Consider the following 25485-nt stretch of genomic DNA (forward strand, 5'->3'; position numbering starts at 1 on the left):
CTGCAATAGTCCCAGAGATGTTACGTTGTGTGCTTTATTATGTAATTATGATTTATAGGAGTATACAAAAGCTCATACATTATAATCCAAACTTGTCCAAAACCAGGTCATTGAGATCTATTCTAACGTCTTTTCATGCCATAGATGTCCAGATATTAGAATGTCATGTCCTTCTTAAAATATATGTATCTAAAATATAACATCATCAAGTACATAAATTTGCTTTTAGAAATAAAGTAAGCCATGACTAAGATATTAATCTTGATATTGTACATCATCCATCTTCAAATGATCAATAATTATCTTAAAATAAGCATCATAATATGTAACTTCTTTCTATTTTGTTCTTTTGATTAGGTTTAAAATAATACTATTAACGGTAGTGATTTTTGCCTTGTCTTCTAATTATGGCTTTAATTATGGTCTATATGATAAGATGTCCAACATGGTCTATTTTTGTCCTTGCTTGTATTCAAGCTAAGTATCAAAGAGCTATAATTGTTCTATTTAACAATGATGTTATGATTTCATATTTTTTAAATACAAAATATATAGCAAGAGCCAATTGTAATGAGATATGAATAAGATATTTATATTGTTAATATATAGAAATAGGTACTTGGAGCTATGTTTAAGAAGGTTTTAGAAGTTTCTAGAATTGGGGCTAGGTTGGTGGTCTATGTGGAATCTACCATGAAACATTCTAAAAAGAGCTTAGGACAGTTATTTAATTAGGATCCACTATCAAGAAAATTCTAAAAAATTCTAGTATGATTGAATAATGTATAAATAGGACTAACCAAGGCCATTTGAATATTTAATCAAGTATGGCTTTAGTTTCTTTCTCTTACTAAAATTTGATTTGTACTTTTTTGTTCAATTCTTGTCTATTTTATTTTGCTTTGTTTTGCTTTTTATGTTCCATTTTGTTGAATTCTATTTAGTTTTATTTTGGTCTATCTTGTTCTATGTTAAGTTGGTATTTATATTGATATGGATTGAAAAGATCTTAGATCTTAGAGATAATCTAATCCCATTTTATTAGTATCAAAGCGAGTATTAGTTTATTCTTTGATAGTATGTTGATAGCCACCGTTTAGTTGAAGGTAAATTATTGTCGTTACATCATGTATTGTTTTAGAGTTACTATGAGCTACTTTTAAGAAATCAGCTCAAAGGAGAGAAGGCATTATATTAATAGAATTCACTAAGGAAATTGTAACATGGAAGATATGGCAAAGAAATTTTAGATAGAAACTCATATACAATACCTCTTAAGCAAGATAATTACTCTGTAAGGGCAAATAGAAGCTTATAGGATAAAGGAGTCGATATTTGCTAGATTAAAATTGAATAAGGCCAATACATATTTTAAGACTTGAAGGTAAGAAGATATATGCCAATAGTTCTTTAGCTTACAATAATACCTCCAACTATCTAGAACAAATACCACCAAAGAAATTATATATGCAGCCAACTATTTGAGAGGTATGATACCTATTTGGTAGCAATATCAAGCTCAAAACTATAGAGTTCAAGGTGGATTTTGTGATTGAGAGGAGTTTGAGACTGAGTTTAGGCTTCAATTTTGATCCATTAATATAAAAAAATAGCATGCAATTAATTGGCTAACCTTACATAATTCAAGTTAGTACAAGATTATATCTCTCAATTTAAATTTCTATATTTCTAAATTGACAATGTTTCAAAGATAGAAATGATCAATCAATTTGTATGAAGATAGAAACTTATGGTTTAAGAAGAGGTGGAACTAAGGGATCTACAAATTTTTAAAGAGATAATTAGAATTACAAAAAAAGTCAATTCTATAAATTTTAAAAACTGTGGAGTATAACCTATAATACAAAGTCTTATGCCACTATCTAATATTATGGTACAACAACCAATGTTGATTGAAATTGATACCTTGCAAAGATCACTAATACGATAGAGATAATAAATATTGGCATAGAAAGAATTATGTTTCTATTATTGAGAGTGAAGCTACCAAATTAAAGGTTATTCAAAATATCAAAATTTAGGTACCAATATATCAAGGCGGATTTATAAACTTAAGACTCACCAAGTCGATAATAAAATGGAATAAGAAAATGAGGCTTTTTAATCAAGGCATAGATGGCAAGTTTTAGGAGTAGTTGTTGTCTTTCAAACACAAATAACATGATCTTAAATAATTATGAAAAGGTCCAACTAGTATGTCTAACGAGTTGATTTAAAGGATAGCCATATCAAGTACTTGTAGATTAGAGCTCTATAAAAAATTGCATCTTGATTGAAATTGTTGATTGATTGAGATTAAAACTAAGGTAATTAAAATGTGTACATATCTAGTAGAAGACCGAAAAAATATATTGAATGAAACATGTGAAAAAAAAACCTTAAAATTGAGTGATACCTATATCTTAAGAGAAAAGTTTAGAATAATAAAGCTCAGATATGACATTATCTTTGGTATGCCATGGCTAGAGGTGGATAATAAGCAAATTGATTGGCTAGCAAAGATGATCTTTTTCAAAGATGGTGGACACAACATGATTCTTTGTACCTCTACATCAAGTGAGATAGAAAAATGATTTGTGGCTAACAACTTATTTGTAGAGATGACCTTTATGAAAAAAAAAAATATAGTATAAGCAACCAATATATATATATATGGTGGTTTTAAAACTTACTTCAATAATCAAAAAGATAGCCAAAGGAGTAGAACATGCAAAGAAACTCATATTTAAATATTAGAATGTCTTTCCAATTGACTTATTTAATGGCATGTTACTTGTTTGAAGTATCTCCTTCCAAATAGAATTATTATCTAGGCCAAACTAGTAAGTCAACTAATTTATTGCCTAGTACTAAATGAACTTGAAGAGCTACAAAAGACATTAGTCAAACTCTTAAAGAAGGGTGTCATTTAAGAAAGCAGATCACTATGGAGAGTACTTATATTTTTTGCACCCAAAAAAGATGGTGGGTTTTGATTTTGCATTGACTATCAAGGTCTTAATAAATAAATTATCAAGAATACATATCTACTTTCACTCATAGATAATTATCTTAATCAACTTCAAGATATAATCATATTTAGTAAATTAGACTTTTAGAATGGCTATTAATAAATATCTACTATAAAAGAAGATATAAAAAAATGGTCTTTTGTATGTACTATAAGCATTTTAAATGGCTTATTTTATCTTTTGGCTTTACTAATACTCCAACTTCTTTTATGGATTATATGAACAATTTTTTTTGAAACCTTTTAAATAAGTATATAGTTATCTTCATTGATGATATCTTAATCTATAGTAAAATACTTGAGAAGCATAAGCAACATCTATGAGAAGTGTTGTGTTGATTATAAGATAGTCACTTTTATTATAAGCAATCAAAGTATGAACTTTGGAAGTTAAAAGTCACTTTTTTGGAGATGATATATTCTTCAAAGGTATTTGCATGGAACAAGATAAGGTGAAAGCAGTAAAAGATTGACGAATCTCCAAAGATACTTTTGAAGTCCGCTTATTCTTAAGCATTATTGGATATTATTGTTATTTTATTTGACAATTTGTACCCATTTCTACTTTATTTATAAATCTATTAAAAAAATGTACTCCATTTGAATGGAAATTGGAGCAAAAAAGAGCCTTTGATAAGTTAAAGGAGACATTCATTACTATTCTAATATTCCAATTATATGATTCTAATCTTCTTTGTATACTTGACATTGATGCTTTCAACTTTGCTATCAGCGAGATCCTTCAAGAAGATTTTGGTAGGGACCTTCAATCTATGGCATATAGATCACACAATCTTAGAATAATAGAATGCAATTACTTTGTATGTGATTGAGAGCAATTAGCAATTGTACATACCACAAAAGTGTGGCAACACTACCTGTTGAAAAAGCCAGTGACTGTTTGGATTAACTATTGGCCTTTGATCTATGATTTGCATTTAAAAAATTTAAAATTATAATAGTATTATTGAAAAGATCAATTATAGCTCTTTGATATTGAGCTTAAATACAAGCAAGGCAACAATACACCATATTAGACACTTTTATATGCAATGGTATTCAATTAGTGAAAAAAAAGACTATATAGTTTGATGATTGGCTATTGGAATTAGGACCATATTTTACTACTTCCAAATTATAAAAGATATAAAGTTTTATTTACTCATATTGCAATTGTTTTGCCTTTAGTTTTGAAGATCTTAAAGATTATAGATGCAAACTTATTCATATCTAATTAAAAGATGATCATCCAATCTTTTAACAATCTTACAAGTTTAGTGTCTTGAAAAAAATTGATATCTAATGTTATTATTAAGAGTTATTGGTTGCAAGCTTGATTGAGCTTTTTAATGGCAAGTATGGTTGTCATGCAGTTATGCCTTAAAAAAAAGATGTTTTAAGTAATTGGATAAAAAAATGGATGTATAAAAAACTACCATCTAGTTAAATATAAGACTAAGTTTGATTGGTATCTAATGCCAATACTTGAAGAATTATTTGATGCAATAGGATTTTCCTAAGTATTCAACACTTTAGATTTAAGATTTAATTATCACTAATTACCATTATTTATTGAAAATTGAGTAAAGATAATATTTTAGAAAATTAATCAAGATGACATGGATCAATTCTAATATTAAATTTTTTTCTATTTGGCATAAAAAATACACCAATTGAATTTCAAAAGGTAATGGACTAGGTGCTATTTGGCTGGTCATTTATTAGATGCTACATTGATGATATTATCATTTTTAGTAATACCTTACAAAATCATGTGAGGCATTTACAAATAATATTTGAAAAATTAAAGCAATAAAAGTTATGCTTATATCATAAAAAGTATCAATTCTTCTACAAATAGTTAGTATATGTAGATCACATAATTATCCTAGGAGGTCTTAGCATATAACAAACAAAGGTAAATGCCTTGCAAAAAATTCCAGCACCAAGCAATATTTCACAATTTAAGGATTTTTTTAGATTGACAAATTACTAGCAAAGATCTCTTAAGAATTTTAGGTTAATTACCAATAGTTTAACTATTTGGATTAGTAAAAATCAACTATAGACTTGGAATTATGAGCAATAACTTGTATTTGATACTTCAAAATAAAAATTAAGTTTAGTTCTAAAGCTTTGACATCCGGATGATATTAGATCTTTTGAACTATATATAGATTGAAATGCAATAATATTTGAGATAATATTGATACAAAAAGATGATATAAGATGGAAATATATCATTCTATTTGCTTCTAAAAGCAACTACAATGTAAAGTTTAATTATTCATCTTATGAAAGAGAAGCTTTAACAATAATTTGAGCTATTGCTTATTTTCAACCTTATTGGTATGGTCAATGATTTATATTGATAACTAGCGATCAATCTTTGAAGTGACTTATGAAATCAAACAAATTTACTAGCAAGCTTACTGGATGAACTTTGTTACTTCAAAAATATGACTTTGAGGTTATGTATTAAACATGAATTATCAATCTGGATACAAAAAAGCTTTCTTGAAATTCAAGTCCTTTCAAAGATGACCTAATTAGAGCTTGATGGCATAGAGATTGCAATAGAAAGGTAATCCGTGATTAGCATGTAGCTACATACTTGATTTTAATATCAAGTACTATAACCATGGTTTTTGATCAAAATTTAGATAAAAAATTAGATAAAAACAAAGTGATTATTAAAATATAGAAGGATCTTACAATCTTGTACAAGCTTCAATAATACATATTTTTTTAGCTATCTCTAATATAGAAAGAGTTATTACTAATCACCAAATAATATGGTTCTATTAAGAGAACAATTTGTTATTTTGTCTATGGTATGATGCAAGTAGATGTATAATTCTAAGGCTAGATCAAAGAGCTTCCTTGGTACAACAAGTATATAAAGAGCTTAGATATTTTGAAGTGTGCAAGTCACATTCCATGTTATGCAATGAATATATATATATATATATATATATATATAAGTGGTTATATATGTTTCTCAATGTGAAGTGTCTAATCAAGTCAAATCAAGCTTTAATACTTTATCACCTCAATTAAAGCATTTACTTATCATGGGTTTAGATTATTGTCAGTCTTTGGACTTTATTGGACTACTTATTGTAATGTCATGTAGAGTTAAATATGTGTAGGTTATGATAGAATATTTTGGTAAATAGATTGAACTTGTGGCTTTATTATAAAACTCTTCAAAATTGATAGCTATGGCTTTTCTTGATTATGTATTAGGATATTTTCAAGCATTGGTTGAAGTCTTAATAAATCAAAGAAGAAAGTTCTTTGAAATGTTTGAAGATTTATTAACTAAAAGCATTAATAAAGTATTGTACCACCTCAAGAAAATTACCTTAAAGTACATGGATTGTTTAGACTATCAAGCATAGTTTACGGAAGTATGATTTACTTTATAGAAACTATTATAATCAAAACTTAATGCTATCATGGATTGAGATAGATTATTGCTTTAATAGATAAGCATCTTTAGCATCTTATAATCTTTTTTAGTTATTGTATGGATGGAAGCTAATCCTACTAAGTTTAATATGTCAAAAGCTAGATCTAGTTATAAACTTAGATAATCCTAACATTTGGGCTCAATATCTACATGATTAAGTAGCGTTCTTTAAAAAAACCATTCTTATAACCATAAAAAATATATCTATTTCTTAACATTGTGATATCTTATAATATACTTGTATTTGTAGTAGAACTTATTCAACTTAGTTTTAGAGATTCTTTGAGGAAGATTATATGTATTTATAATGTGAAGTGCTTATAATATTTGATGTTAAATCAAGGTTCATAATTCTACTTATAAAAGATATATCATCTAATAGTATTTTATTATTAAAAAGAAATGATGGACAAGAGTGCCAAGAGCATTCAAAGAATTGTATTTTTTATCATCTTTCTATTGATGATTCTATATATTCTAAATTAAGAATTATACAAATTGGTCTTTCTTGTTTTATAAATGGTGAGAAGAAAGGTGCAACTACTATGCTTTTGTATGATCAATACTAATAAGGGTGGCATATGGTATGCTTGATATTATCTCTTTTGACTCTTCTTTTAAGTAATTAAATTTGTCCTTATTATAAGAAGTCTTCTATCTATGTTTCATTTATTAATAAAGATTGAAGGTTTATTCTTCTTTATTTGTCATACATTTTGGTGGTCTATTTGCTACAATATTGGCTTAAATTAGTATAATTCTATAACAATATCATTATAGCATTCATCTTTGATTCTATATATTTTGTTATTCTAACTGACTAGAGAGGCTCTTAATTAATTAGAAGAGGCACTTAAAAATGTATTAATTGTATATTTTTATTTGATTTAGATTTCATACTTTTTCATTGATTTATAGGACTCAATATATTATATATAACAATCTTTGTTTATACAAAAAGTTCTTTAGTTAGATAGAGAAGAATAAAGCCTTCATCATTCTTGTCAAGTATTTTTTTGCTTTAAGTCTAATTTTAAGAATAAAGCTTTTATATTTAATAAAAACCATCTCATTTTTTTTTGAATATACATATTTTTTCATTCCATTTATGTCATCTTTCATTAAAATACATCTTACATGTTTAATCATATTCTTCAAGTCTTTGTCTTTAATATCAAATTGCAACTAAAATTTCCAAGATAACTTACTTAAATTTTTACATAAAAATATATACATGTTTTTTAATCTTAAATTAATGTTATATATTATAAAAATTAAAAATTAAATATTTTTAATAAAATAATAAATAAGATATTTATTACATTTTGTTAAAAAATTTAACTTTAATTTGTAATATATTGAATAAAATAAAAGTAAAAAAAATATTAAAATGAATCATTCAATTACTAAATCAATCCATCCTATTATAACCATCATTAAAAAATGATTCATCTCTAGAAACCATTATTACAATTATAGCCTTTATTTCAATCCTCTTTATTTTTAGCCTACATTCTCTCTATTCCTAGTTTTTTTTTAATCTCAATCTTCGTTCTCCTCCCTCTATTCCTAGCTCTCATCTTGAACCCTCATTATTCTCCATAATATGAAGGATCAATTTAATAAATAAGTGGATTATTTTAATATATTATATATATATATATATATATATATATACATAAGATCTAAATTTATGAGGATTTTGATGTTTTATTAAAATATAAATTATTTAAAATATAAAATATAAATTATATTATAATATTTAAATCCTAAGAAATATTTTTAGATACATAATTTAGTAATTATTTGTATAGTTATAAGCTTGTATGAAATTACTTCATGAAATTACAAAGAGTGAAGATATCCAACTTAAAATGCATAAGTTTTTGTAAAAGAAAAATTAAATATAATAATAATACAATCAAACTAGTGGAGTTCTTCATTAGAAATGTTTAACTCCAAACCGTGAAATCAGACCAGGCAGGGCGTACAGGAAATCGTATATTTACACGAATACCATCATACAGATAAAGCTAAAGCAAGCGAATGAAAAGTCGCAGCAATAGGAAGCAATAAATCATTCATCCATTCATAGCTTCATCGAGTTATTCATCCAGAAGCCCGGCGGGGCAAATCACGGGTTAAGGAGCCCCCGGCGTGCCAGACCCTGTTTCCATGTGCAGAATGCGAAGCATCCTTATTGCTACGCTCAAGACCTGTTCCATCGCCATAGCCGAGCTCCAACACGGGAAGTCCAGCCTGCGTTCCTCCCGCGTGGAGTCGACGTTGATTTACGGACACGGGTCTTGCTCCTTTCCGGCTTCCTGATCCCTCGTTGCGTGATCCGATCCCTGGCATCGCTGCCCCTTTCCATCGATTCTCAGGCTCCTGCGAGGTCCCAGGTTTGTTCTTCGATCATGGGTAGTGGTGGTGGTGGTGGTGTGTCACTGAGGTGTGATTAGGATGTGTTGTATTGCTCGATGGAGATGTATTGATGTCCTGGTGCGTGGAGCTATGGTGTGGATTGGGATGGTGGCGTGGTTTAAGGATCTTCTTGGTGTTTGTGGGAACCCTAAACCTGCGTGTTGAGGTTGGATTCCGGGCGTTCGCGATGACGCGGGTGTTCGAATGTCGAGGTTGATCGAATTTGAACTGGTTTGGATGGTAGAGGGTTATGAGATCGGCGGCTTGGTTTGGTTTGTTTCGCTCTTGTTTTTTTTATTGTTGCCGTGAATTGCGAATGTATCTAATTTGAGAACTGAGTTTCTGGATTCTGCGGTTTGTCTGTTGGCATTGGAATGAGACATTGGAATGAGGACTGTGTGTCTGTCGTGCAGAGTTTGACCAAATTATCGTGTTTGTGCGAGGATGTGGATTTACACACACACACACACACACATATATATATATATATATATATATATATATATATATATATATATGTTATTTCCTAACTAGTTATCTCATGGGTTGTCCGTAGTCATTGTTCCAGTGCTGGCGTAAAAGCTTCAGCTGTCATATTTGCAATCTCAGGTTTTGTTTGCGAAAGTGTATTTTGCTTATTCACTAAGCAATCAAACTCCGTAAGCTGTATTAATCTCGAGAGCTGTATAGCAAGACTTGGCACAATTGGTTGCTGATATACAATCATGACCTAATCTTCAGTTTGTGACAAGTATTTTGCATTTAGATCGGTGGATCTTGATCATTGACATTCAGTCTAAATCTTCAGTTTGTAAGTTACCAGGTTTACAACCTTAGTCTTACGGAAGGCTTCCTGATTCCATTGATTCTTTGTCGAAATTTGCAGCGGATTTTGAAAATTTAGCTCTCAGACAATGTTGCACGATGCTCTGATGGCTTCAAGGATTCCTTTATTTTGTTATGGCGTTAATTTTAGTAACGCCCATGACTGGGAGGACCTTAAATTTGGATTTGTAGCTACCAACACGCTATGAAATTCAGTAGCTCCAAGAATAATGTATGTTATTGTGGATCGCACCTACCTAATACCTTCGGTAATGGACTTCCCGGATCTGTGGTCAAATTGTTTTGGAATTCATGGAATGCTGTGTAAGGACATCGGAACAACAATCTTGACCACTATGTAATTTTGTGCACAGCCAATCTCATTCAAGTTCAGGTTGGAATGGAAAACTTGGCGATCGTGTGATTGAAAGCAGGAAGGGCGTGTTTCATTTGTAGACAATGGAAGGACCAAGTACGTAATTTCTGTTTGTTGTACACCTCATACCTGAATTTGTAATGTGTTTGCATCGGCAGACGATTTCAGGTCTAATATCCTTGGCCTTCTTGATATCACCTTCCCAATTAGAGCAAATGGTCACTTATGTCCGGTAGTGGTTTGAGAACTTTATTATTCTACGAGCTGAGCAGGATCTGACTGCGTTAATGCTCCAACGTGGAAATCTTGATTTTATTGCATTGAAGATGGTCAGTTAGTGATCGATATCCACGCTCGTTAAGGTTAAATAACCTGTAGGGGTTTAGCCCTTACAATACGTAAAATATTGGTTTGTCAAATTGCATATGAAGTCCCTCACGCTTTGTGTTTGTCCATTTTCCTTCCAGTGGTAGCAAGTAGGGACACAACGGTGCAAGTTTATCAATTCGAATCTGGTGACTATGTCATAGTTTCAAGCTTGTCAACAAGGAATGACACACAAATAGTGAGGATAGATCCCACTACTGGCGTTTTACAATATCAAGGTCGATATGGCTTGGATCTGTTTTCATCTGAGCGAGATGCAATTCAATATATAACTACTACGGGTACCGTGATCAAGAGTTTTCCTGCTAGAGCAATTATAGGGTATGCGGCTTTAGGAGGTGTTGGTTTACTGCTCATTGCTACAAGACTCAAACAATCTGTGCCAGCACTTCCATGCGGAGATACTGTTTTTACTGTTACGGAGTCTCAGTGCATAAGGATTCCTCTAAGAAATCCTCAATACCAATCTAAGAGTGAGTCCAAGAATGCAAATGATTTGGCTGAGATTCAGCTCGATAACCTCCACTACTTTTGCGAAACTCGAGATATTACACGCCCGTTTCCAAGCAAGTATTCCATCGGGACTCCTGACAGAGAGTTCGTATGGAATGAATGGCTTTCTTTTCCATTTAAGACCGTCGGCCTACCGAATCATTGTGTCACTCTTTTGCAGGTCTGCCTCCAGTTTACTTCTACATGGTTGCAGTTTATTTTCAAGAATAAGTGCTTACTTCGTGGAAATCCTTCTTTGAGGTTCATTTGTGCCTTACGAACTAGGTCTTTTATGTTTGTAGGTGTGAAAAGATTGAACACTATAATAGTTTAAATTAGCTACAGGGTCTAGGATGGATGGGTGGGGTTGGAAGCGAGGTTGTAACCTCCTAACTCTGGGATTTTTGCATATAGTCTATGAAGTAAGTATTCGGTTTGATTGTTTGGGCAGGGTTTTGCAGAATCAAGAGAATTTCATGATGGCAATGGTGTGAAAGTGTGTGTTGCAATTACGGCACGGCGGAGTAGGCTGCATCCTGGGACGCGCTACTTAGCTCGTGGTCTGAATGGGGCGTACAGTACTGGTGGGTTGCCTTTTTGTTGTCTCTCCGCTGTTTGATTAGAATATGATGTCTTTTTTGATGATACGTTACGCAATGGAGCATGTGTACTTGCTTTTCATGATTTGACGAAATTACATTCAATAAATATTGGATTCGTGTCTTCATTCAGACGGTGTGAGTAGCTTGTGAGCTGCTGGTAACCACAGGCGTTGAATTATGAATTACTGTTGAGGTCTCTTGCATAAGTTCATTACAATTTTTTTGTGATTGAAGAATGAGATATTTTTTGTCTGGAGTATGATTGTGCCCACTCTTGATTTCCCTTTTCTTTTTACAGGAAATGAAGTGGAATGTGAGCAGTTGGTGTGGCCCCTCAATCCATCACGAGATCGTCCTGTTCCTTTCAGTGTTTACCTGTGGCGTAGAGGAACTGTGCCCATATGGTGGGGGGCAGAGATCAGGTCTCAAGTAGCTGAAGCTGAGATATTTGTCGCAGAAAAAGACACGTACGTTGGGTCCGCTTTCTACTACAATAGATTGTTAACAAGGTATCGGAATCCTGAAGTCAAACATGGAGACGGTGGCGCTAATGGAAACAGGGATAAACCTCCCTTGGTATGTGTTAATTTACTACGAACTGGGTTTGGAAAGCCAGAAGTTGTTCTTGCAGATCACTTTGAAAATTCTATCAAGCACATAAAGTCTAGGAACGAGCTGCCAGATGCTAGCCTCACTATTCTCAATTACGATTGGCATGCAAATACCAAATTACTTGGAGAGCCTCGGACTGTGTATGGGTTGTGGCAACTTCTCAAGGATCCTACGATTGCCATTGGCTTTGGGCATGGAGAGTATGACCCCAAACCTAATGCTCCAGGCGTGGAATTTGTTAACAAAGGGGGTCGGGGTGGTGGTTTCCGAATATCTGCAAGACAGGAGGGTGTGATTCGATTTAATTGTGCAGATTCTTTGGACAGAACAAATGCTGCCAGCTTTTTTGGTGCAGTGCAAGTTCTTCCTGAGCAATGCCGTTGGTTAGGCTTATCTTTGGATACTGGGAAGAGTATTTCATCTTCGAGGAGTGGACTTGACCGAAGACCGTCAAGAGTGTCTCTTGGGCCACTTCCGCGTGGCTGGGAGAAGCGCTCCGACATTGTTACTGGCCAGGTGTTCTACATTGACCACAACACAAGGACCACCACGTGGAATCATCCCTGCCCGGATGAGCCATGGAAGAGATTTGACATGACTGTTGAGGAATTCCGTGATTCAACTATCTCACTGCCGATTGCTCAAATGGCTGATTTGTTTTTAATCGCTGGAGATATACATGCTATGCTCTACACAGGTAGAATTTCCATTCATCAAATATTACATTACTTGTTGTGACTTTTTATCAAGACCAATTTTTGGTTTTTGGTGTATGTAATCTAAGTTTGTCGTATTATTAACCATGATTTTTATTTTTTATTTTCATCTACTCTAATCATCCCTAACTCAGTTCCTCTTAGTCGCTTACTGAATTAAAGTACATGCTCCTATTAAGTGCTCACAGTACTCTGAAGTCAAGTCATTGTAAGACTCATCTTTTAGTTGTTTGGGAGAATCTTAAAATCCTTTGTTGCTGACTTTTGAAAATATATTTTGATAATATCTGCGCAGGCTCTAAAGCAATGCATAGCCACATCATTGAGATTTTTAGCGATGAAGCAAAGAGCAAGAAATCAACTGCACAGAATCTTGCTATTACACTTCAGCGAAGGTATCGAAATATGCTAGTGGACAGCACCCGTCAGAAACAGCTTGAAATGTTCCTTGGCCTTAGACACCATAAATATTTTCCTACACTTCCAGATCTGCCCCTGCAGGTTCTACATTTCTATCTCCTTGTCGAGTACCCTTGTCTGATGGTGCTTTGGGATGATTGAGTAGCTGACCTTTTCTGAAAGGTTTGAGTTCGAGTTATTTGTTATTTGTGATTCTTCCCTATCAATTGCTTTCGATTATGTTTTGGATTTCAACGAGATCTCATTTTATTAAGAAGTCCATGCTGTCTCACTGGAGTTACCAAGGTCCAGAGATGTTAAGTTTTGTGTACAACGTAATATTTGACTTAGAGTGCTTGGGATTTCTTAGCAGAGCTCGCATGTATCGTTAATTGCAGGTTTTGACGCGCTCATTCGCTTGTCTTCTGAAGCCTGTACCAACCATGTTTCCACCTTACTACTCCGCAAATGCCCTGATCAACAGAAAACACAAGGACACAATATGGGTAATTATGTTCTTTTTCTTTTAACCAAATCGACCATGGGAACTTGCAGCTACTTTTGGAAGCGGTATAATGTTCTACTTGAGGGAGGTTTATCTGAGAACTATTGAAGAGCACGTTACGATGCGCATGTTTCATAGGGAGGTCGCTGGGTGGAAAAGTAGTAGTAAAGTCAGTGGTCACTGTCTCTTTTCGTTGGTTTACATTAGTGGTCTGCAATCTGCGAAGATGACCTTGCTTTAAAGTTCTCATTTTTAGATGTCATTAATTTATACATAAATTCATATGAGTTCTTATGCTTCTCTGGTGGATCTTGAGAGCAGGCTTGTCCTACATCAGTGAGTGTCGTGGAGGTCATGTGCGTATTGGCAGAGCCAAGCCATGTTTGCCAAGTCCTCCTGACAATTGCTCATGGCACAGAGGATATTACATCCCCAGTGTCCTTTGACTTGCGCGTAGGCCGAACACTTGATAATCTTCATCTGGTGATCGAGGTCCTCTTCCTCACATTTCGACATTGTGCTTTGGAAGGATTATTTTGGCTAGACATCGTATGCTTGGTTAGACATTTACATTTGGGATGGCCTTCTGGTTTACTTTGCTTTAAAGTTCTCATTTTTAGATGTCATTAATTTCATAAAACTATTTTTTTATGAAAGAGTAATGGAAGCGCTTTCGGTGAATTGTAGGGGGCTAACATTCCTCGGTGCCAGCATAAGACGCAATTGGTATATCCAGTGCCTGGGGCCATACATCATGAGGATATAGCAGTGACAGGAGCAGGAGGAAGTGAGAAAGCTGTGAGTTGGTTGTATGATTTCGAGGAGCAAGAAGGAGAAATTGATTTCCTAACTAGAGTGGTGGTGTTTACTTTCTATGCTGGCTCCTCAGGAGTACCCATCACCATCGGCGAGGTACTTTTCTGCGCTGTGCGTGTTTTTTTGGTAACCTTCATTCTAGCGGAGTCAACTTTTTATGAGGTTCTGATATTTATCTTCCACAAGGAATTTGATTCTAGTGTGTTTCACTGGAGACGCTTATGGTTTAGAAGTTGCCCTCATAAAGTTTGTGCGTATTTAAACTACTTAAAATGCATGGTAGGTTGGGGTTTAATATTGTGGACATGCCCATGTCGTTGATGTTTTTTGGTTTGCAGCTGGAAGTACTTGGTCGTTCGCTGTTTTGGGATAATATACGCAAGAAAATTGAATTTGAACCGAAATCGGACTCTCTACCTGACACAGTGGTCCAACATCTGAACCTTGCAACCTCATCTCACGGTCAACAAATGGTGGCTAGCCAGACCACACCAGCAACTACAAGTCAGAGTTTTGATCTTTTGAGTGGCTGGGAGGAACCAGAAGTTTTGCCGACTGCTTCTAAACACTCTAATCCTTTTCTTGATGACGATGACTTGGTTCAAACAGCAACCAACCCCTTTCTGTCATGGGACCCATTTGCTCCTTCAACAAGCGAGAGTACAATTAATGCCCTCGATGGAGAGTCTCACAATGAGAACAGCCAAATAAATGTACCTCAGTCGAAGGCCAAATATGATTCTGCTGCAGCGGAGTATATTGAAATCGTAAAAAGCTTCTTCAAGTCGGATCCTGTATGTCATTCTGAAACTTCCTTTCTAGACATTCGCTATTTTCATTTCAGTGTATGGACAATTTGATTGGATTGCCAGGTCACCTTACAAGTACATGCGAACATTTAAATTTCATGTCTGTCAATTCATACCATTAACCTAGGATCGTAACTTGAAGCACCCATATCAATAATCGACAGCTCTAATTCTTGATTTATTTTCGTGTTTGATGACGCAAGTAATAGTTCTTAATAACATGCCTTTCTGGAATGTTGACTTTTACCTGTGTGATACAGTCAAAAACCTTAACGTACGATGAAGCCATGGAGCTTGAAATTGAACGGCTCAAATTGGGGCTATCTGCGGCTCAGAGAGATCATACTCTTATCAAATTAATAGGCCGTGATCCAGCATCGATCGATCCTAATAAGTTGTTGAATCCCAATTATCTTTTCCAGGTGCTTCCATGTGCTATCTTCTACATAACTCTTTTAGCGGTTCGATTATCTGAATTTTCAATGTGAAATTTCTGGCGTCATATGTCTCACCAGATTTTATAGAATTAGGATCATCACTTTTGTGAAGTACTTGGAAGCAATTTTAGTACACCCAAGTGCTGTTTTTGTCAACGCCAATTTGTTTGACATGTTCATTCGTTCTGAACTGCTACAGGTTAGGCATGCGGCGTTTCAGTTAGCTTTAGTCTCTCAAGCAGTGGCCGAGGACGAAGAGAATGCAGCAGTTGGTCAAGATTTAGCAGATTCTGGCATTATTAATAGATCTGACGACGATGTTGTACAACTCGATTGCACTAATCCTGCCTGTGGTGTCCGTTACATTCCTCTAACTAAGAGTAGCGTGCAAAAAGCAAGAACATTACCTGATAAGAATACAGAGTTATATCAATGTTCTGCTTGTAATCAACCAGCCTGCGTTGCATGTATTACACGCCAAAGTGTTAGGAGTAACTCTGGCATTCCCAAAAAGGAGGCAATCGTATTGTGTAAAAGGTACGCCCGTACCTCATGACACATGCTTGGTTCCCTAGCATATGACATCATAGTATATCCCATAAGTACTAATACAATGACCTGTTAAATCCGATGAATATCTCACACTTTCTAGAAAGTTATTTATTTACATAATCATAAGATTGAATACATGTCTAGAAACTCCCTTTTCCATTGTTCTTTGATCGTCACTGTATAATTTGCTTGTAAGGGTCTGTCAACGTCAAGTAAGGTATTTCATTTTAGCTTTAGGATGTACTCCACAGTCATGATCCTTATTTGCCTATTATTTGTGCATGTTTTCTGCTGTTAGTTGCAATGTTGATCCCATAGTAATTAGGACAGAAACATTGCGTTGTTTGTTGATAAAGAGAATTTCTGTTGAACAGGTGTGAACCTTCACTTGCTGCCAATGCAACATTATTGGACAGAGTCAAGATCCTGACTTCTCGGAGGAGAAAAGCAAGGGTTCAGTCCGCAGCTCGTGAAACTTTGAAAGACCTTGCGAACTTGGGCTTTGGTGTTACGGCTGCAACCTCTAAAATACAGAAGGATATTAGTTCAGTATTACGGGGGCAGATGTCTCTTGCAGAATATCCCTACGCAACCTTGGTTACCTCTGTAAGTGCCCAATCATGTTGGTACAAGGGATGAACTCTGAGCGAATTCGCGGGCCTTTGTGGAGAAGATGCTATTTTGGCTACCTCAGATTAGAAGCACATTTTTTCGCTCTTTTGCGTTTTCAATTTGTCATATCTTTTTCTACTCTCATTGGCCAAGGGTCATATTTTTACTGCATTTAAATGTCTGCAGAAATATGATTTTTCTAAGCTGTAGTCTTCTTCACCAAATATCTTCCTAGATGGACGTATGATTAGGTTGGTACTGACGTTGTGCAGGTGAGTACAGCTGAAGGTTCAGAACCTGCACAGTCTCTATTAGCCCCATGGAACAGTGGAACTTCCAAGTCGTTCTGGCGAGCACCAATAGGAGCACCTACTGTGGAGTTCTGTGTACTACTGGCTGCTCCTTCAGTTGTTAACACCATTGTGATACTAGTCAGTTCGTGTGGCTATACTAGCCAGGATGTTCCACTTGTACGTATGCTGACCATCTTACTGATGACTACTTTTAAGCTTCTTCTTCCTCTTTTGCTGCTTCATTTTTATTTTTATTTTTATTTTTTATTTTTTTTTGACTAGGATAATACAGGTTTAATGTATCCGTTGGAGTTAATATTTTGAAACTTCAAGTTGAAGGTTGATATTTGCGATTCTCTTATGCAATATTCATTTATAGGCTGTTACAAGTAAGGTGACTAATCATTCAAAACTTCAGGTGGACATCTGGTATGGGAACATGATGGTCGAGAGCGAACGGAAGTATTTGGGTCGTTGGGATATCGCCCAAGCAGCTGAGAAGGAGGGTGCAAAACATATATACGGTCCTAACGATTCTACCACTCCTTGTCAGATTCGTTATCAATTAGCTTCTCCTGTGAAGTGTCGTTTAATATGGCTGAAGTTCAGCCTGAAGCCCTCATCACAAACAGTGCCAGACCTTTTCAGTTTTGATGAGAGACCAAATATTTCTCATGGTGGGCTTCCTGTCCTCCACGCCAAAAGGATTCTGGTCTTAGGAAAGCAATTTCTTGAAGAAAGTTTTAGCTTGGATGCATCCATGGACAGGATGTCACTGAAGACCATGCTAGATGCTCCAGCACGAATGAGCCGATTGAGAGTGAGTTATATTCACCCTCTTACAGTTTGCTGGTTTGACATTTTTGCCAGAAGGGAAAGGTCATCTCGTAATGTGAACTCAAGTTTTGCTTGCGTCCTTAATATTTGGGGTTGGCATTCGTTTGATTAGCCATGAGAAATTATTGTTTTAGAGTGAACATTTGAATTCTTCAATTTTGGGCTTTTGCGCTTCCTGTAAACGCTGTTTGGCAGGAAGTTACACTGGAATTCGACAGCAGTTGCAAATCTGTATTGAAAGAAAATAAAAGTTACCTTTTGCGAAAAACACTGTTAAAGTGGAACGCTGGATATTCAAATCCCCCTTTAGAATTAAGATGTGACCATTGTGAAAAGTGAAATCGTAGCCTACGTGTACAAACCTTTGCTTCTAATATAATTCTGCGAATCACATGTCGGATAATGGCTTATTGGAAGAACCGCATGGTTGAGCTTTCCAACAAGCTAAGGTGTACAATATGTTTTTACGTTTTAATATGAAGCTATGAAACCAGCTTATGAACTGATGACTGAGGAAAAAAACAGGTTATATCTTGTTAGAGGTGCATTTTCGACTGGTTTTCAACAAGCTTTACGTTAAACATTTCGCATAAATACTGCAATGATGACTGCCCAATTTTGAAAATTAAATAGTGGAATAAAGCTGTTTTCCTTGATTTGCAGGTGCAAACTGAGATGGAGCGTTCTCTTGCTGGAGGAAGGATTGTAGAGCAAGTAGTCACTCCCCTGACACCAAGTGTTGCTGGGTTCCGTTTTGATTCTCCTTCGGCTATTCGATATGCAGCGAAGTACACTGTGTCTGCCCTCAATGACGCGCACTCTACAGATGATGCTCTCCCCTGCTATTTAGACGAGTCGCATATTAGTCCTGCCACACTCCGCATACGCGTCAGTGCTTTGCAAGTAAGCCCGTCCTTATACCATCTGCTTTTGTATGCGTACGATTGTATATGACATTCTATTGCTTCTTTTGCACTGGGCGGTCTTTCGTGTGGACAATCTGTATTCAGGTGGCAAACATATTATATAAGAATCATAGATATCTAGTACTTAACTCGTATGGATCTGTAGCTTTTACTTCTCAACCTACGTTCGGATAACAGTACTGCTACCTGTGCATATTTAGGGGTGATTCATGTGTAGATTCACATCTATTTTTTTGAAATCAAGCCATCCGTCAAGAGTGGTTTCGCTAATGAGAAGACAATCCGTATTGAATCAACTTACATTCTCTTTTTGTTTTGTGCTTGCTCAGGATATGAATACGCAACCAATGCCTGTTGGAGAATATATGTTACCAATTGCTAAACCTGGAACTCCTCTCTATTTCGACTTTCAAGTTCCAGTAGCAGTCCGAGCTCTCACCTTTGAGCTTATTGGTGATATATCTGCGTTCCATGATGAAGGGTTCGAATATACTGATTCAGATTCGAGAGATTCTGCATTAGCTAGCAGCTTGTCCCTTGTTAACCGAGTTCGCATTTATCGCTACGTGCCAACTGTAGAACTTGGCACGTGGCCTGTGTTGAACGCGGTATAAACCATATCTCTGCAGGGCGTTGAATGTTTTAGTTATTCATTATTTTGAAGAGATCTAATAGAAACGATAGGAGGGGGGGGGGGGGGGTACTTTATGTGATTTTATTGATTTATAGTCTATGTATGCCAAATTGATCATTTGGAAAGGTGGATGCTTCATTATAGAATATTGGTGTAGGATACTTCCAAATATTAACCTTCATGGAGGAGATTTGAACAAAGTTAAATGAAATGGAAGCTTTGCTAGTAGCGTAGGCGGTAGAATAGAAGTGCTCGATTGAACTTATTTTACAGTAAGCTCTTTTATAAGGCGTAAGGTTACCTTAATATTTCCTCCTCATTGGGCTCTGTTAATAAGGGCTAAGTTGCATATTGTGCATGTCATCTGCGCAGTGCCCAGCCAGATGCTGCTGATTCCCATCCCAAACAGTATTGCAGCCGTTACATTTTCTCGTCGTCATATAAGTGTGGTGTCTGCAGCTTATGCAAAGAAAACTTAATTAGCATAAACTTTTCTCACCTTCGTGAGAAAAGTCCACACGTGGCTTCCCTGTCATTTAGTAGGTACACTCAAAAACTTCAATCCTAACTCAATAATAATCTAGTAATTCTACAGAATCTTGTAATTGTTTCTTGGCATATGCTGCAGACACCACATGTATGATGGTGTCTGATGCCAAAGACTTTTGTTGAGTTCAAAGCCAAGATATTGACACAAACCCTTGCCTGCATCACCTAAGTATGAAAAAAAAAAGTTATTCAATATCACAAATATTTATTAAAACTGCATATTGTAAAGTAATCTTGAACCTTTACAATTTTAACTTGATTTTTTTTACCATTCGCTAACTTATTAGATATTTGTTCTTCACTGTTTATTATTAAAACACTTCAAGTAATATTTCTTACATCTATGTATTTGTTTTATGACCTAATGATAAAGAAGTTTCAAATGAAGTAGTGTGCAATGCTTACCTCTATAACATAAAAGTAATGATATAGAATTTTTTTGGAATCTTTTCTTATTCGTGTTCATTTTAATATGAAATAATTTTTTATTACTATTTTAATTCCATAACAATGTTCACTAATAATATATTTTTTATTCAAAGATGAAACTTCTTAATCTGTTAGAATCTAAACTATTTATTTTATATTCTAAATTATATCTTCTTAGCAATACAAGTTAATATATTTTTAATCTAATTACTAATTATATTAGTAATGTTTAGTAGCACGTATTAAATAGCTATCATCAATTTAGCAATGACTTTAATTTTTCAAGAGTAATATTAAATCTTGTTTGCACATTTTATAAAGTTATAATAATGCCTTCATTTTACTTTATCAAGTCTGCTTTTAAGTATTTTTTTTATTATATTTACTCTATCCTAAATTATTGTATTTAATTTATAACTTTTAAATCTTAGATTTGTATTTTTAAATCATTGATATATGCATAAAATTAAACAAAATACCATACCACATGTTTAACATGCCTTTAGCATTGAATCTTACTCATTTTATAATATGTATAGATGTGTTGTTTTTAAATAATTATTTTATATATTGTTCCTTGATTTTTAAATATTTCTAGATTTATTAAATAAAACATTTGAAATAAATTTAAAAATTATTTAAAGATTTCTTATTGAATTAAAGTATTTAAGTGTTATTCTTTAATTTTAATTTTGTTCCATTTTTCTTGAAGATTAAGACCAATCACCTATATCTTAGATTAAATCTAATCCTGTTTTTATATAAATATAATTTATGAAACTTGTGGATTTGCCATTTTCATTTTTAGCTTCATTTCAGTAATTTGACAAGAAAAATATGAAATTGTAAAGTTTTGGGATTCTTTGCCTTCATTATGCTTCCATGTCCTCCACTACTTTTAGGACACTCAACTTTAAACATATGCTTTTAAAATAAAGAAATCTTTGGCATTTCAGGATTAAAATAATTCAAGCTATTTAATTTTTCTCTCTTTACCTACTAAGCATTCCAAACCTTAATTATCACTTTCAAGTATCCATCCTGTAGCTTGGCATCAAAACACTTCCTTAATGAGACATATGCATTTGTTACAATACAAAATAAAAATACGATTATATATGTATTATTTCATAGAAAATCAACTTTCGGTATATTAGTTTTTCAAATGTAGTTCTATTTCTTCTTTTTATGTTTAAAAGAACAAAAAGAAGTCCACCAATAGCCCTTACCATGCATGTGGGGAATATCGGAGATACCAAATCTGATGGTAGAAGTTTCATGGTTTCTTTGATTGAACTCAACTGCACAACAGTAACCTCTATTTATAGACGATTCCTGAAATCGAACATGATTGTTATCTTGTACAAAGGATCCTCACAAAAACATTATAGAAACGCAAAATATTATAAGCCACTGAAAAGAAGCAAAAATCATGCAAGGCCTGCATCCTGTAAGACCTTCTCGATATCGTCGATATTATTCCAAGCCACCTGAAACCAAGGACATTAAAACAACGAGTTAAAAACATCTGCAGTTATTACATTTCTGTACCTTACGGCTGCAAACTACGGGATCTTCGCCTAATAAGCACCAGCAACAGATTAAGTTATTATCACAAACAATACAGTACTGTAAATTATACTAACTAAGATACAGTTGGCAAGATATGTGCGTCTGTCACACGTATCTCAAGCTTAAACAAGAAAACTGCACATACAGTTATAAAGACGGCATTACAATCCACATGATCACGCCTACTACCTCAGGGATGATCCTATTGAAGTGTTGCTCAATCTTTCGCAAGTTTCTCTTGTCCTCTTCAGTCACTAGCAGATTAAAAGCAGCGCCTATTAAGATACAGATATATCTTATCGTCAGATAATTATAAACGAAGATGCTCAACTTTTACCGGTTCATGCACCAATAATATAAGAGAGGATTAAAAGCATCTCTTGAAAGAAGACTGCAAAGAAAAAGAAAAAAATGCTACATGCAAATCTCAGTCACTTCACAATGCACGCTGTGTAACCTTCCAACCCGAAACCACTCAAAATGTCCCAGGGCAGGGAGTCTGCGTCCATTATACTGCTGCCTAGCAAGCCAAAAATGCAAATGTTTTACCTTTGCGTCCAAACCTTCCACTTCGACCAATCCGGTGCAGATATGTTTCATAGTCAGGTTCAGCATAAGCGTGTCTGCTCGTAGTATTTTTTACAGGAAAATCATAATTAACAACCAAAGTGACCTGAAAAAAAATAGTGGAGTTAGCATTTAATACAGAAAAAAATATCAAGTGCAACAAATGATCGCCTGAATGACGAAGAGGACTTTTTAAGTGATAGTATGAGTCTACAAATCTAGTGACGCAAAAAGATAAATTGAGAAAGAGGTGTAATACAAGGAAAAATCAAGTTACACAGCAACGCAGCAGATGTTTACAGAAACTCCTAGCACAACACGCGTAAACATAACAGAACACAAAGTCCACCAGCATACAACAATTCCAACGATATAAACTTACAGAACGTAACATACCTGGGCCTGATCGAAGCCACGTGCAAGAACATCCGTGGCAATGAGGATCTTTGTTTCTCCTGCTCGAAATTCCTTGATCACACGATCACGCTCTTCGTGGGTGAGTCCACCCTGTATACTTGTGCACTTGAAACCATCTTCTTCCAAGCTTTTGTGAAGTTCACTAGCGGCTCCACGTGTACGGACGAATATAATTGATTGGCCTAGTTTCTCTGCAGCTGGAAAGATGCGATCCTTGAGTACATCGATCTTTGAGGCAGTAGTTGGACATACGATTTGGTACTGCCGGATTACATCGAGTGAAAGCTGCTCCTTCTCTACAAAAATATAATTGGCCTTCGGAATCGTCTTCATTGCGAAGGACTTTACTTTATCACTGAAAGTTGCAGAGAACAAGAGTACCTGCAAAAATGAACACACTAATGATCGCAAACAGTTCCAAGTGACCACGAATGGTTACGGAAAGCGGCACCTGCATTCGCTGAAATTAAGACAGAATTTGCCATTGAAAGGGTATCATAATCTTACTTGACAATTTCCTCCACTTCTATTGATGTCTCTCCATAGTCTAAGTGAATCATCTTGAAATCCATCCTGCACACAAAACCTTACTCAAAACTCTTGCCCAAAATAACATGGCGCTGAAAAATTAGCAATACAGCGAAAGTCTGAAACCTACAAATTCGAGAACACAATCCGGTTGCTTCGCATCGGAACAAAACGATAAATAAATAAATAAATAAATAATAGTAGCAATTGATGGAAGAAAATGTAGCTACTCCCGAGCCCTAAACCAGGAGACCTAGAAGTGATGTACAAAAGGTCAGTGCTCACCTGATCGAGCATTTGATCGGCTTCATCAAAAACCAGAACTTTGACATGTCTTGTGTCAAGAGCTTTATCCTTCGTCATCCAGCGCTTCAAAGTACCTGGAGTGCCGATGACAATCTGATCAACGATTTTTTCACGCCTTGTCGAATGTAAGTGGCTGTTTGTTTCAGCAGTCGCTGTACATGCCGTTGTTATTCCTGTGAACTTCCCCATACGAGCTACCACCACCTCATTCTGTCCTCACATACAAATAAACCCTGAGTCTTCCAAATTTACTGGCGCGAATGACCTTATGCAATCTTCCTCGCATGCTGCATTTTGAATTGCAGGATCCAAGATTGTAAGGTGACCCTAAATACGATCTTCCTACAATGAAGAACGCAACAGGATTTACAAACTACGAAAAACTGGAATACTAGAGATTTAGCCACTAAAACTGCATAAAAATCAAGATACCGAAATATATTACGAAAATGGCACGTTTTCACTGAAAGGCTCGAAACAAAAATTCGATACCTGAATAACAAGCTCTCGAGTGGGGCACACACACAGAGCTTGAGGAGATTTCAGCTTGGGATCAACCCGACTCAGCATACCGAGAACGAAACAAGTTGTCTTTCCTGAACCATTGTGAGCTTGTGCAATCAGGTTCTGGTAAGGGGGCGAAACGATCATGGGCAGCGTTGCAGCCTGAATCTTGCTAGGTTTTTCGAATTTCATTTCCGAATACAACCCCTGTAGGAGCTCTGGCGACAGATTTAAGTCTTCGAAACTCTTCGCAGATGTATACGGAGTGTCATCTGCAACAACCTGCACGAGTATCGCGCGAGTGACCCAGATTATATAATCTAAGCATTAGTTGGAAAAAGGATTGATGCCAATAAACAATACCACTACTCAAAACGTTCTTCCACAAAGTCAGAAAAAATTAGCCTATCAATTTACCACACCTTCTTGATCTCCTCTGGCTCCACAATTGACTCACTCTTGATGCGCTCCGGCTGGTCGACGATATCCTCCGCGCTCTCAGGTTCTACGACTTTGAGGCCGCTGATATCGACTTCCCCAAAATCCTCGTCACTCCATAGCTTCTTTGCTGGTGCAGCCTCCTTGGTCTCAGGTTTAGTCTCGGACGCAGAGTTCTGATCCGCCATCACAATCGAAACCCTAGCTTCCTATCTATTGCTTCTCGGATCAGTTGGAAAAAGCAAGCGTTGTTGAGAAGACGCTCTCAGTGAAGAGAATCAGCTTGGGCTATTTGGTCTTCGTGTGTTAGTTTCTACTTTCGGATGCCGTCAGAGTTCACACGTGTCCCAGGCGGATTTAGGCGGATTGGAACGCAGTCGGAGCCCTGACGATTACAACTACTCTTTCAGCTCAC

General features: G+C 35.3%; 2 protein-coding genes across 3 annotated transcripts; one reads left to right on the forward strand and one right to left on the reverse strand.

Moving 5' to 3' along the window:
• The first annotated feature begins 8694 nt into the window (after nucleotides 1-8694).
• Nucleotides 8695-20079, forward strand: LOC112275538 (putative phosphoinositide phosphatase SAC9). Of its 2 annotated transcripts, none has more exons than XM_024505988.3 (17): nucleotides 8695-8908; nucleotides 10130-10227; nucleotides 10599-11191; nucleotides 11462-11594; nucleotides 11911-12921; nucleotides 13236-13441; nucleotides 13738-13845; nucleotides 14166-14336; nucleotides 14532-14756; nucleotides 14999-15454; nucleotides 15730-15891; nucleotides 16106-16443; nucleotides 16833-17064; nucleotides 17343-17540; nucleotides 17782-18183; nucleotides 18864-19103; nucleotides 19456-20079. In XM_024505988.3, exons 2-17 carry the CDS (start codon nucleotides 10215-10217, stop codon nucleotides 19738-19740), a joined length of 4773 nt encoding a protein of 1590 aa, XP_024361756.1. In that variant the 5' UTR covers nucleotides 8695-8908; nucleotides 10130-10214; the 3' UTR covers nucleotides 19741-20079. The 2 variants fall into 2 exon arrangements, with proteins under 2 accessions (XP_024361756.1, XP_073385020.1); XM_073528919.2 differs by lacking the exon at nucleotides 8695-8908 and adding an exon at nucleotides 9883-10024.
• A 1921-nt stretch (nucleotides 20080-22000) lies between these two features.
• LOC112279040 (DEAD-box ATP-dependent RNA helicase 38) lies at nucleotides 22001-25338 on the reverse strand. Its single transcript, XM_024513094.3, has 8 exons — nucleotides 25055-25338; nucleotides 24621-24914; nucleotides 24108-24338; nucleotides 23802-23867; nucleotides 23274-23675; nucleotides 22860-22983; nucleotides 22500-22585; nucleotides 22001-22228 (listed from the first exon to the last, which is right to left on the reverse strand). The coding sequence occupies exons 1-8, from the start codon at nucleotides 25256-25258 to the stop codon at nucleotides 22169-22171; spliced, it is 1467 nt and encodes a 488-aa protein (XP_024368862.1). The 5' UTR covers nucleotides 25259-25338; the 3' UTR covers nucleotides 22001-22168.
• Between the last annotated feature and the right edge of the window lie 147 nt (nucleotides 25339-25485).

Source organism: Physcomitrium patens, chromosome 2, assembly GCF_059467195.1.
Source record: "Physcomitrium patens ecotype Gransden chromosome 2, ASM5946719v1, whole genome shotgun sequence".
NCBI lineage: Eukaryota > Viridiplantae > Streptophyta > Bryopsida > Funariales > Funariaceae > Physcomitrium > Physcomitrium patens.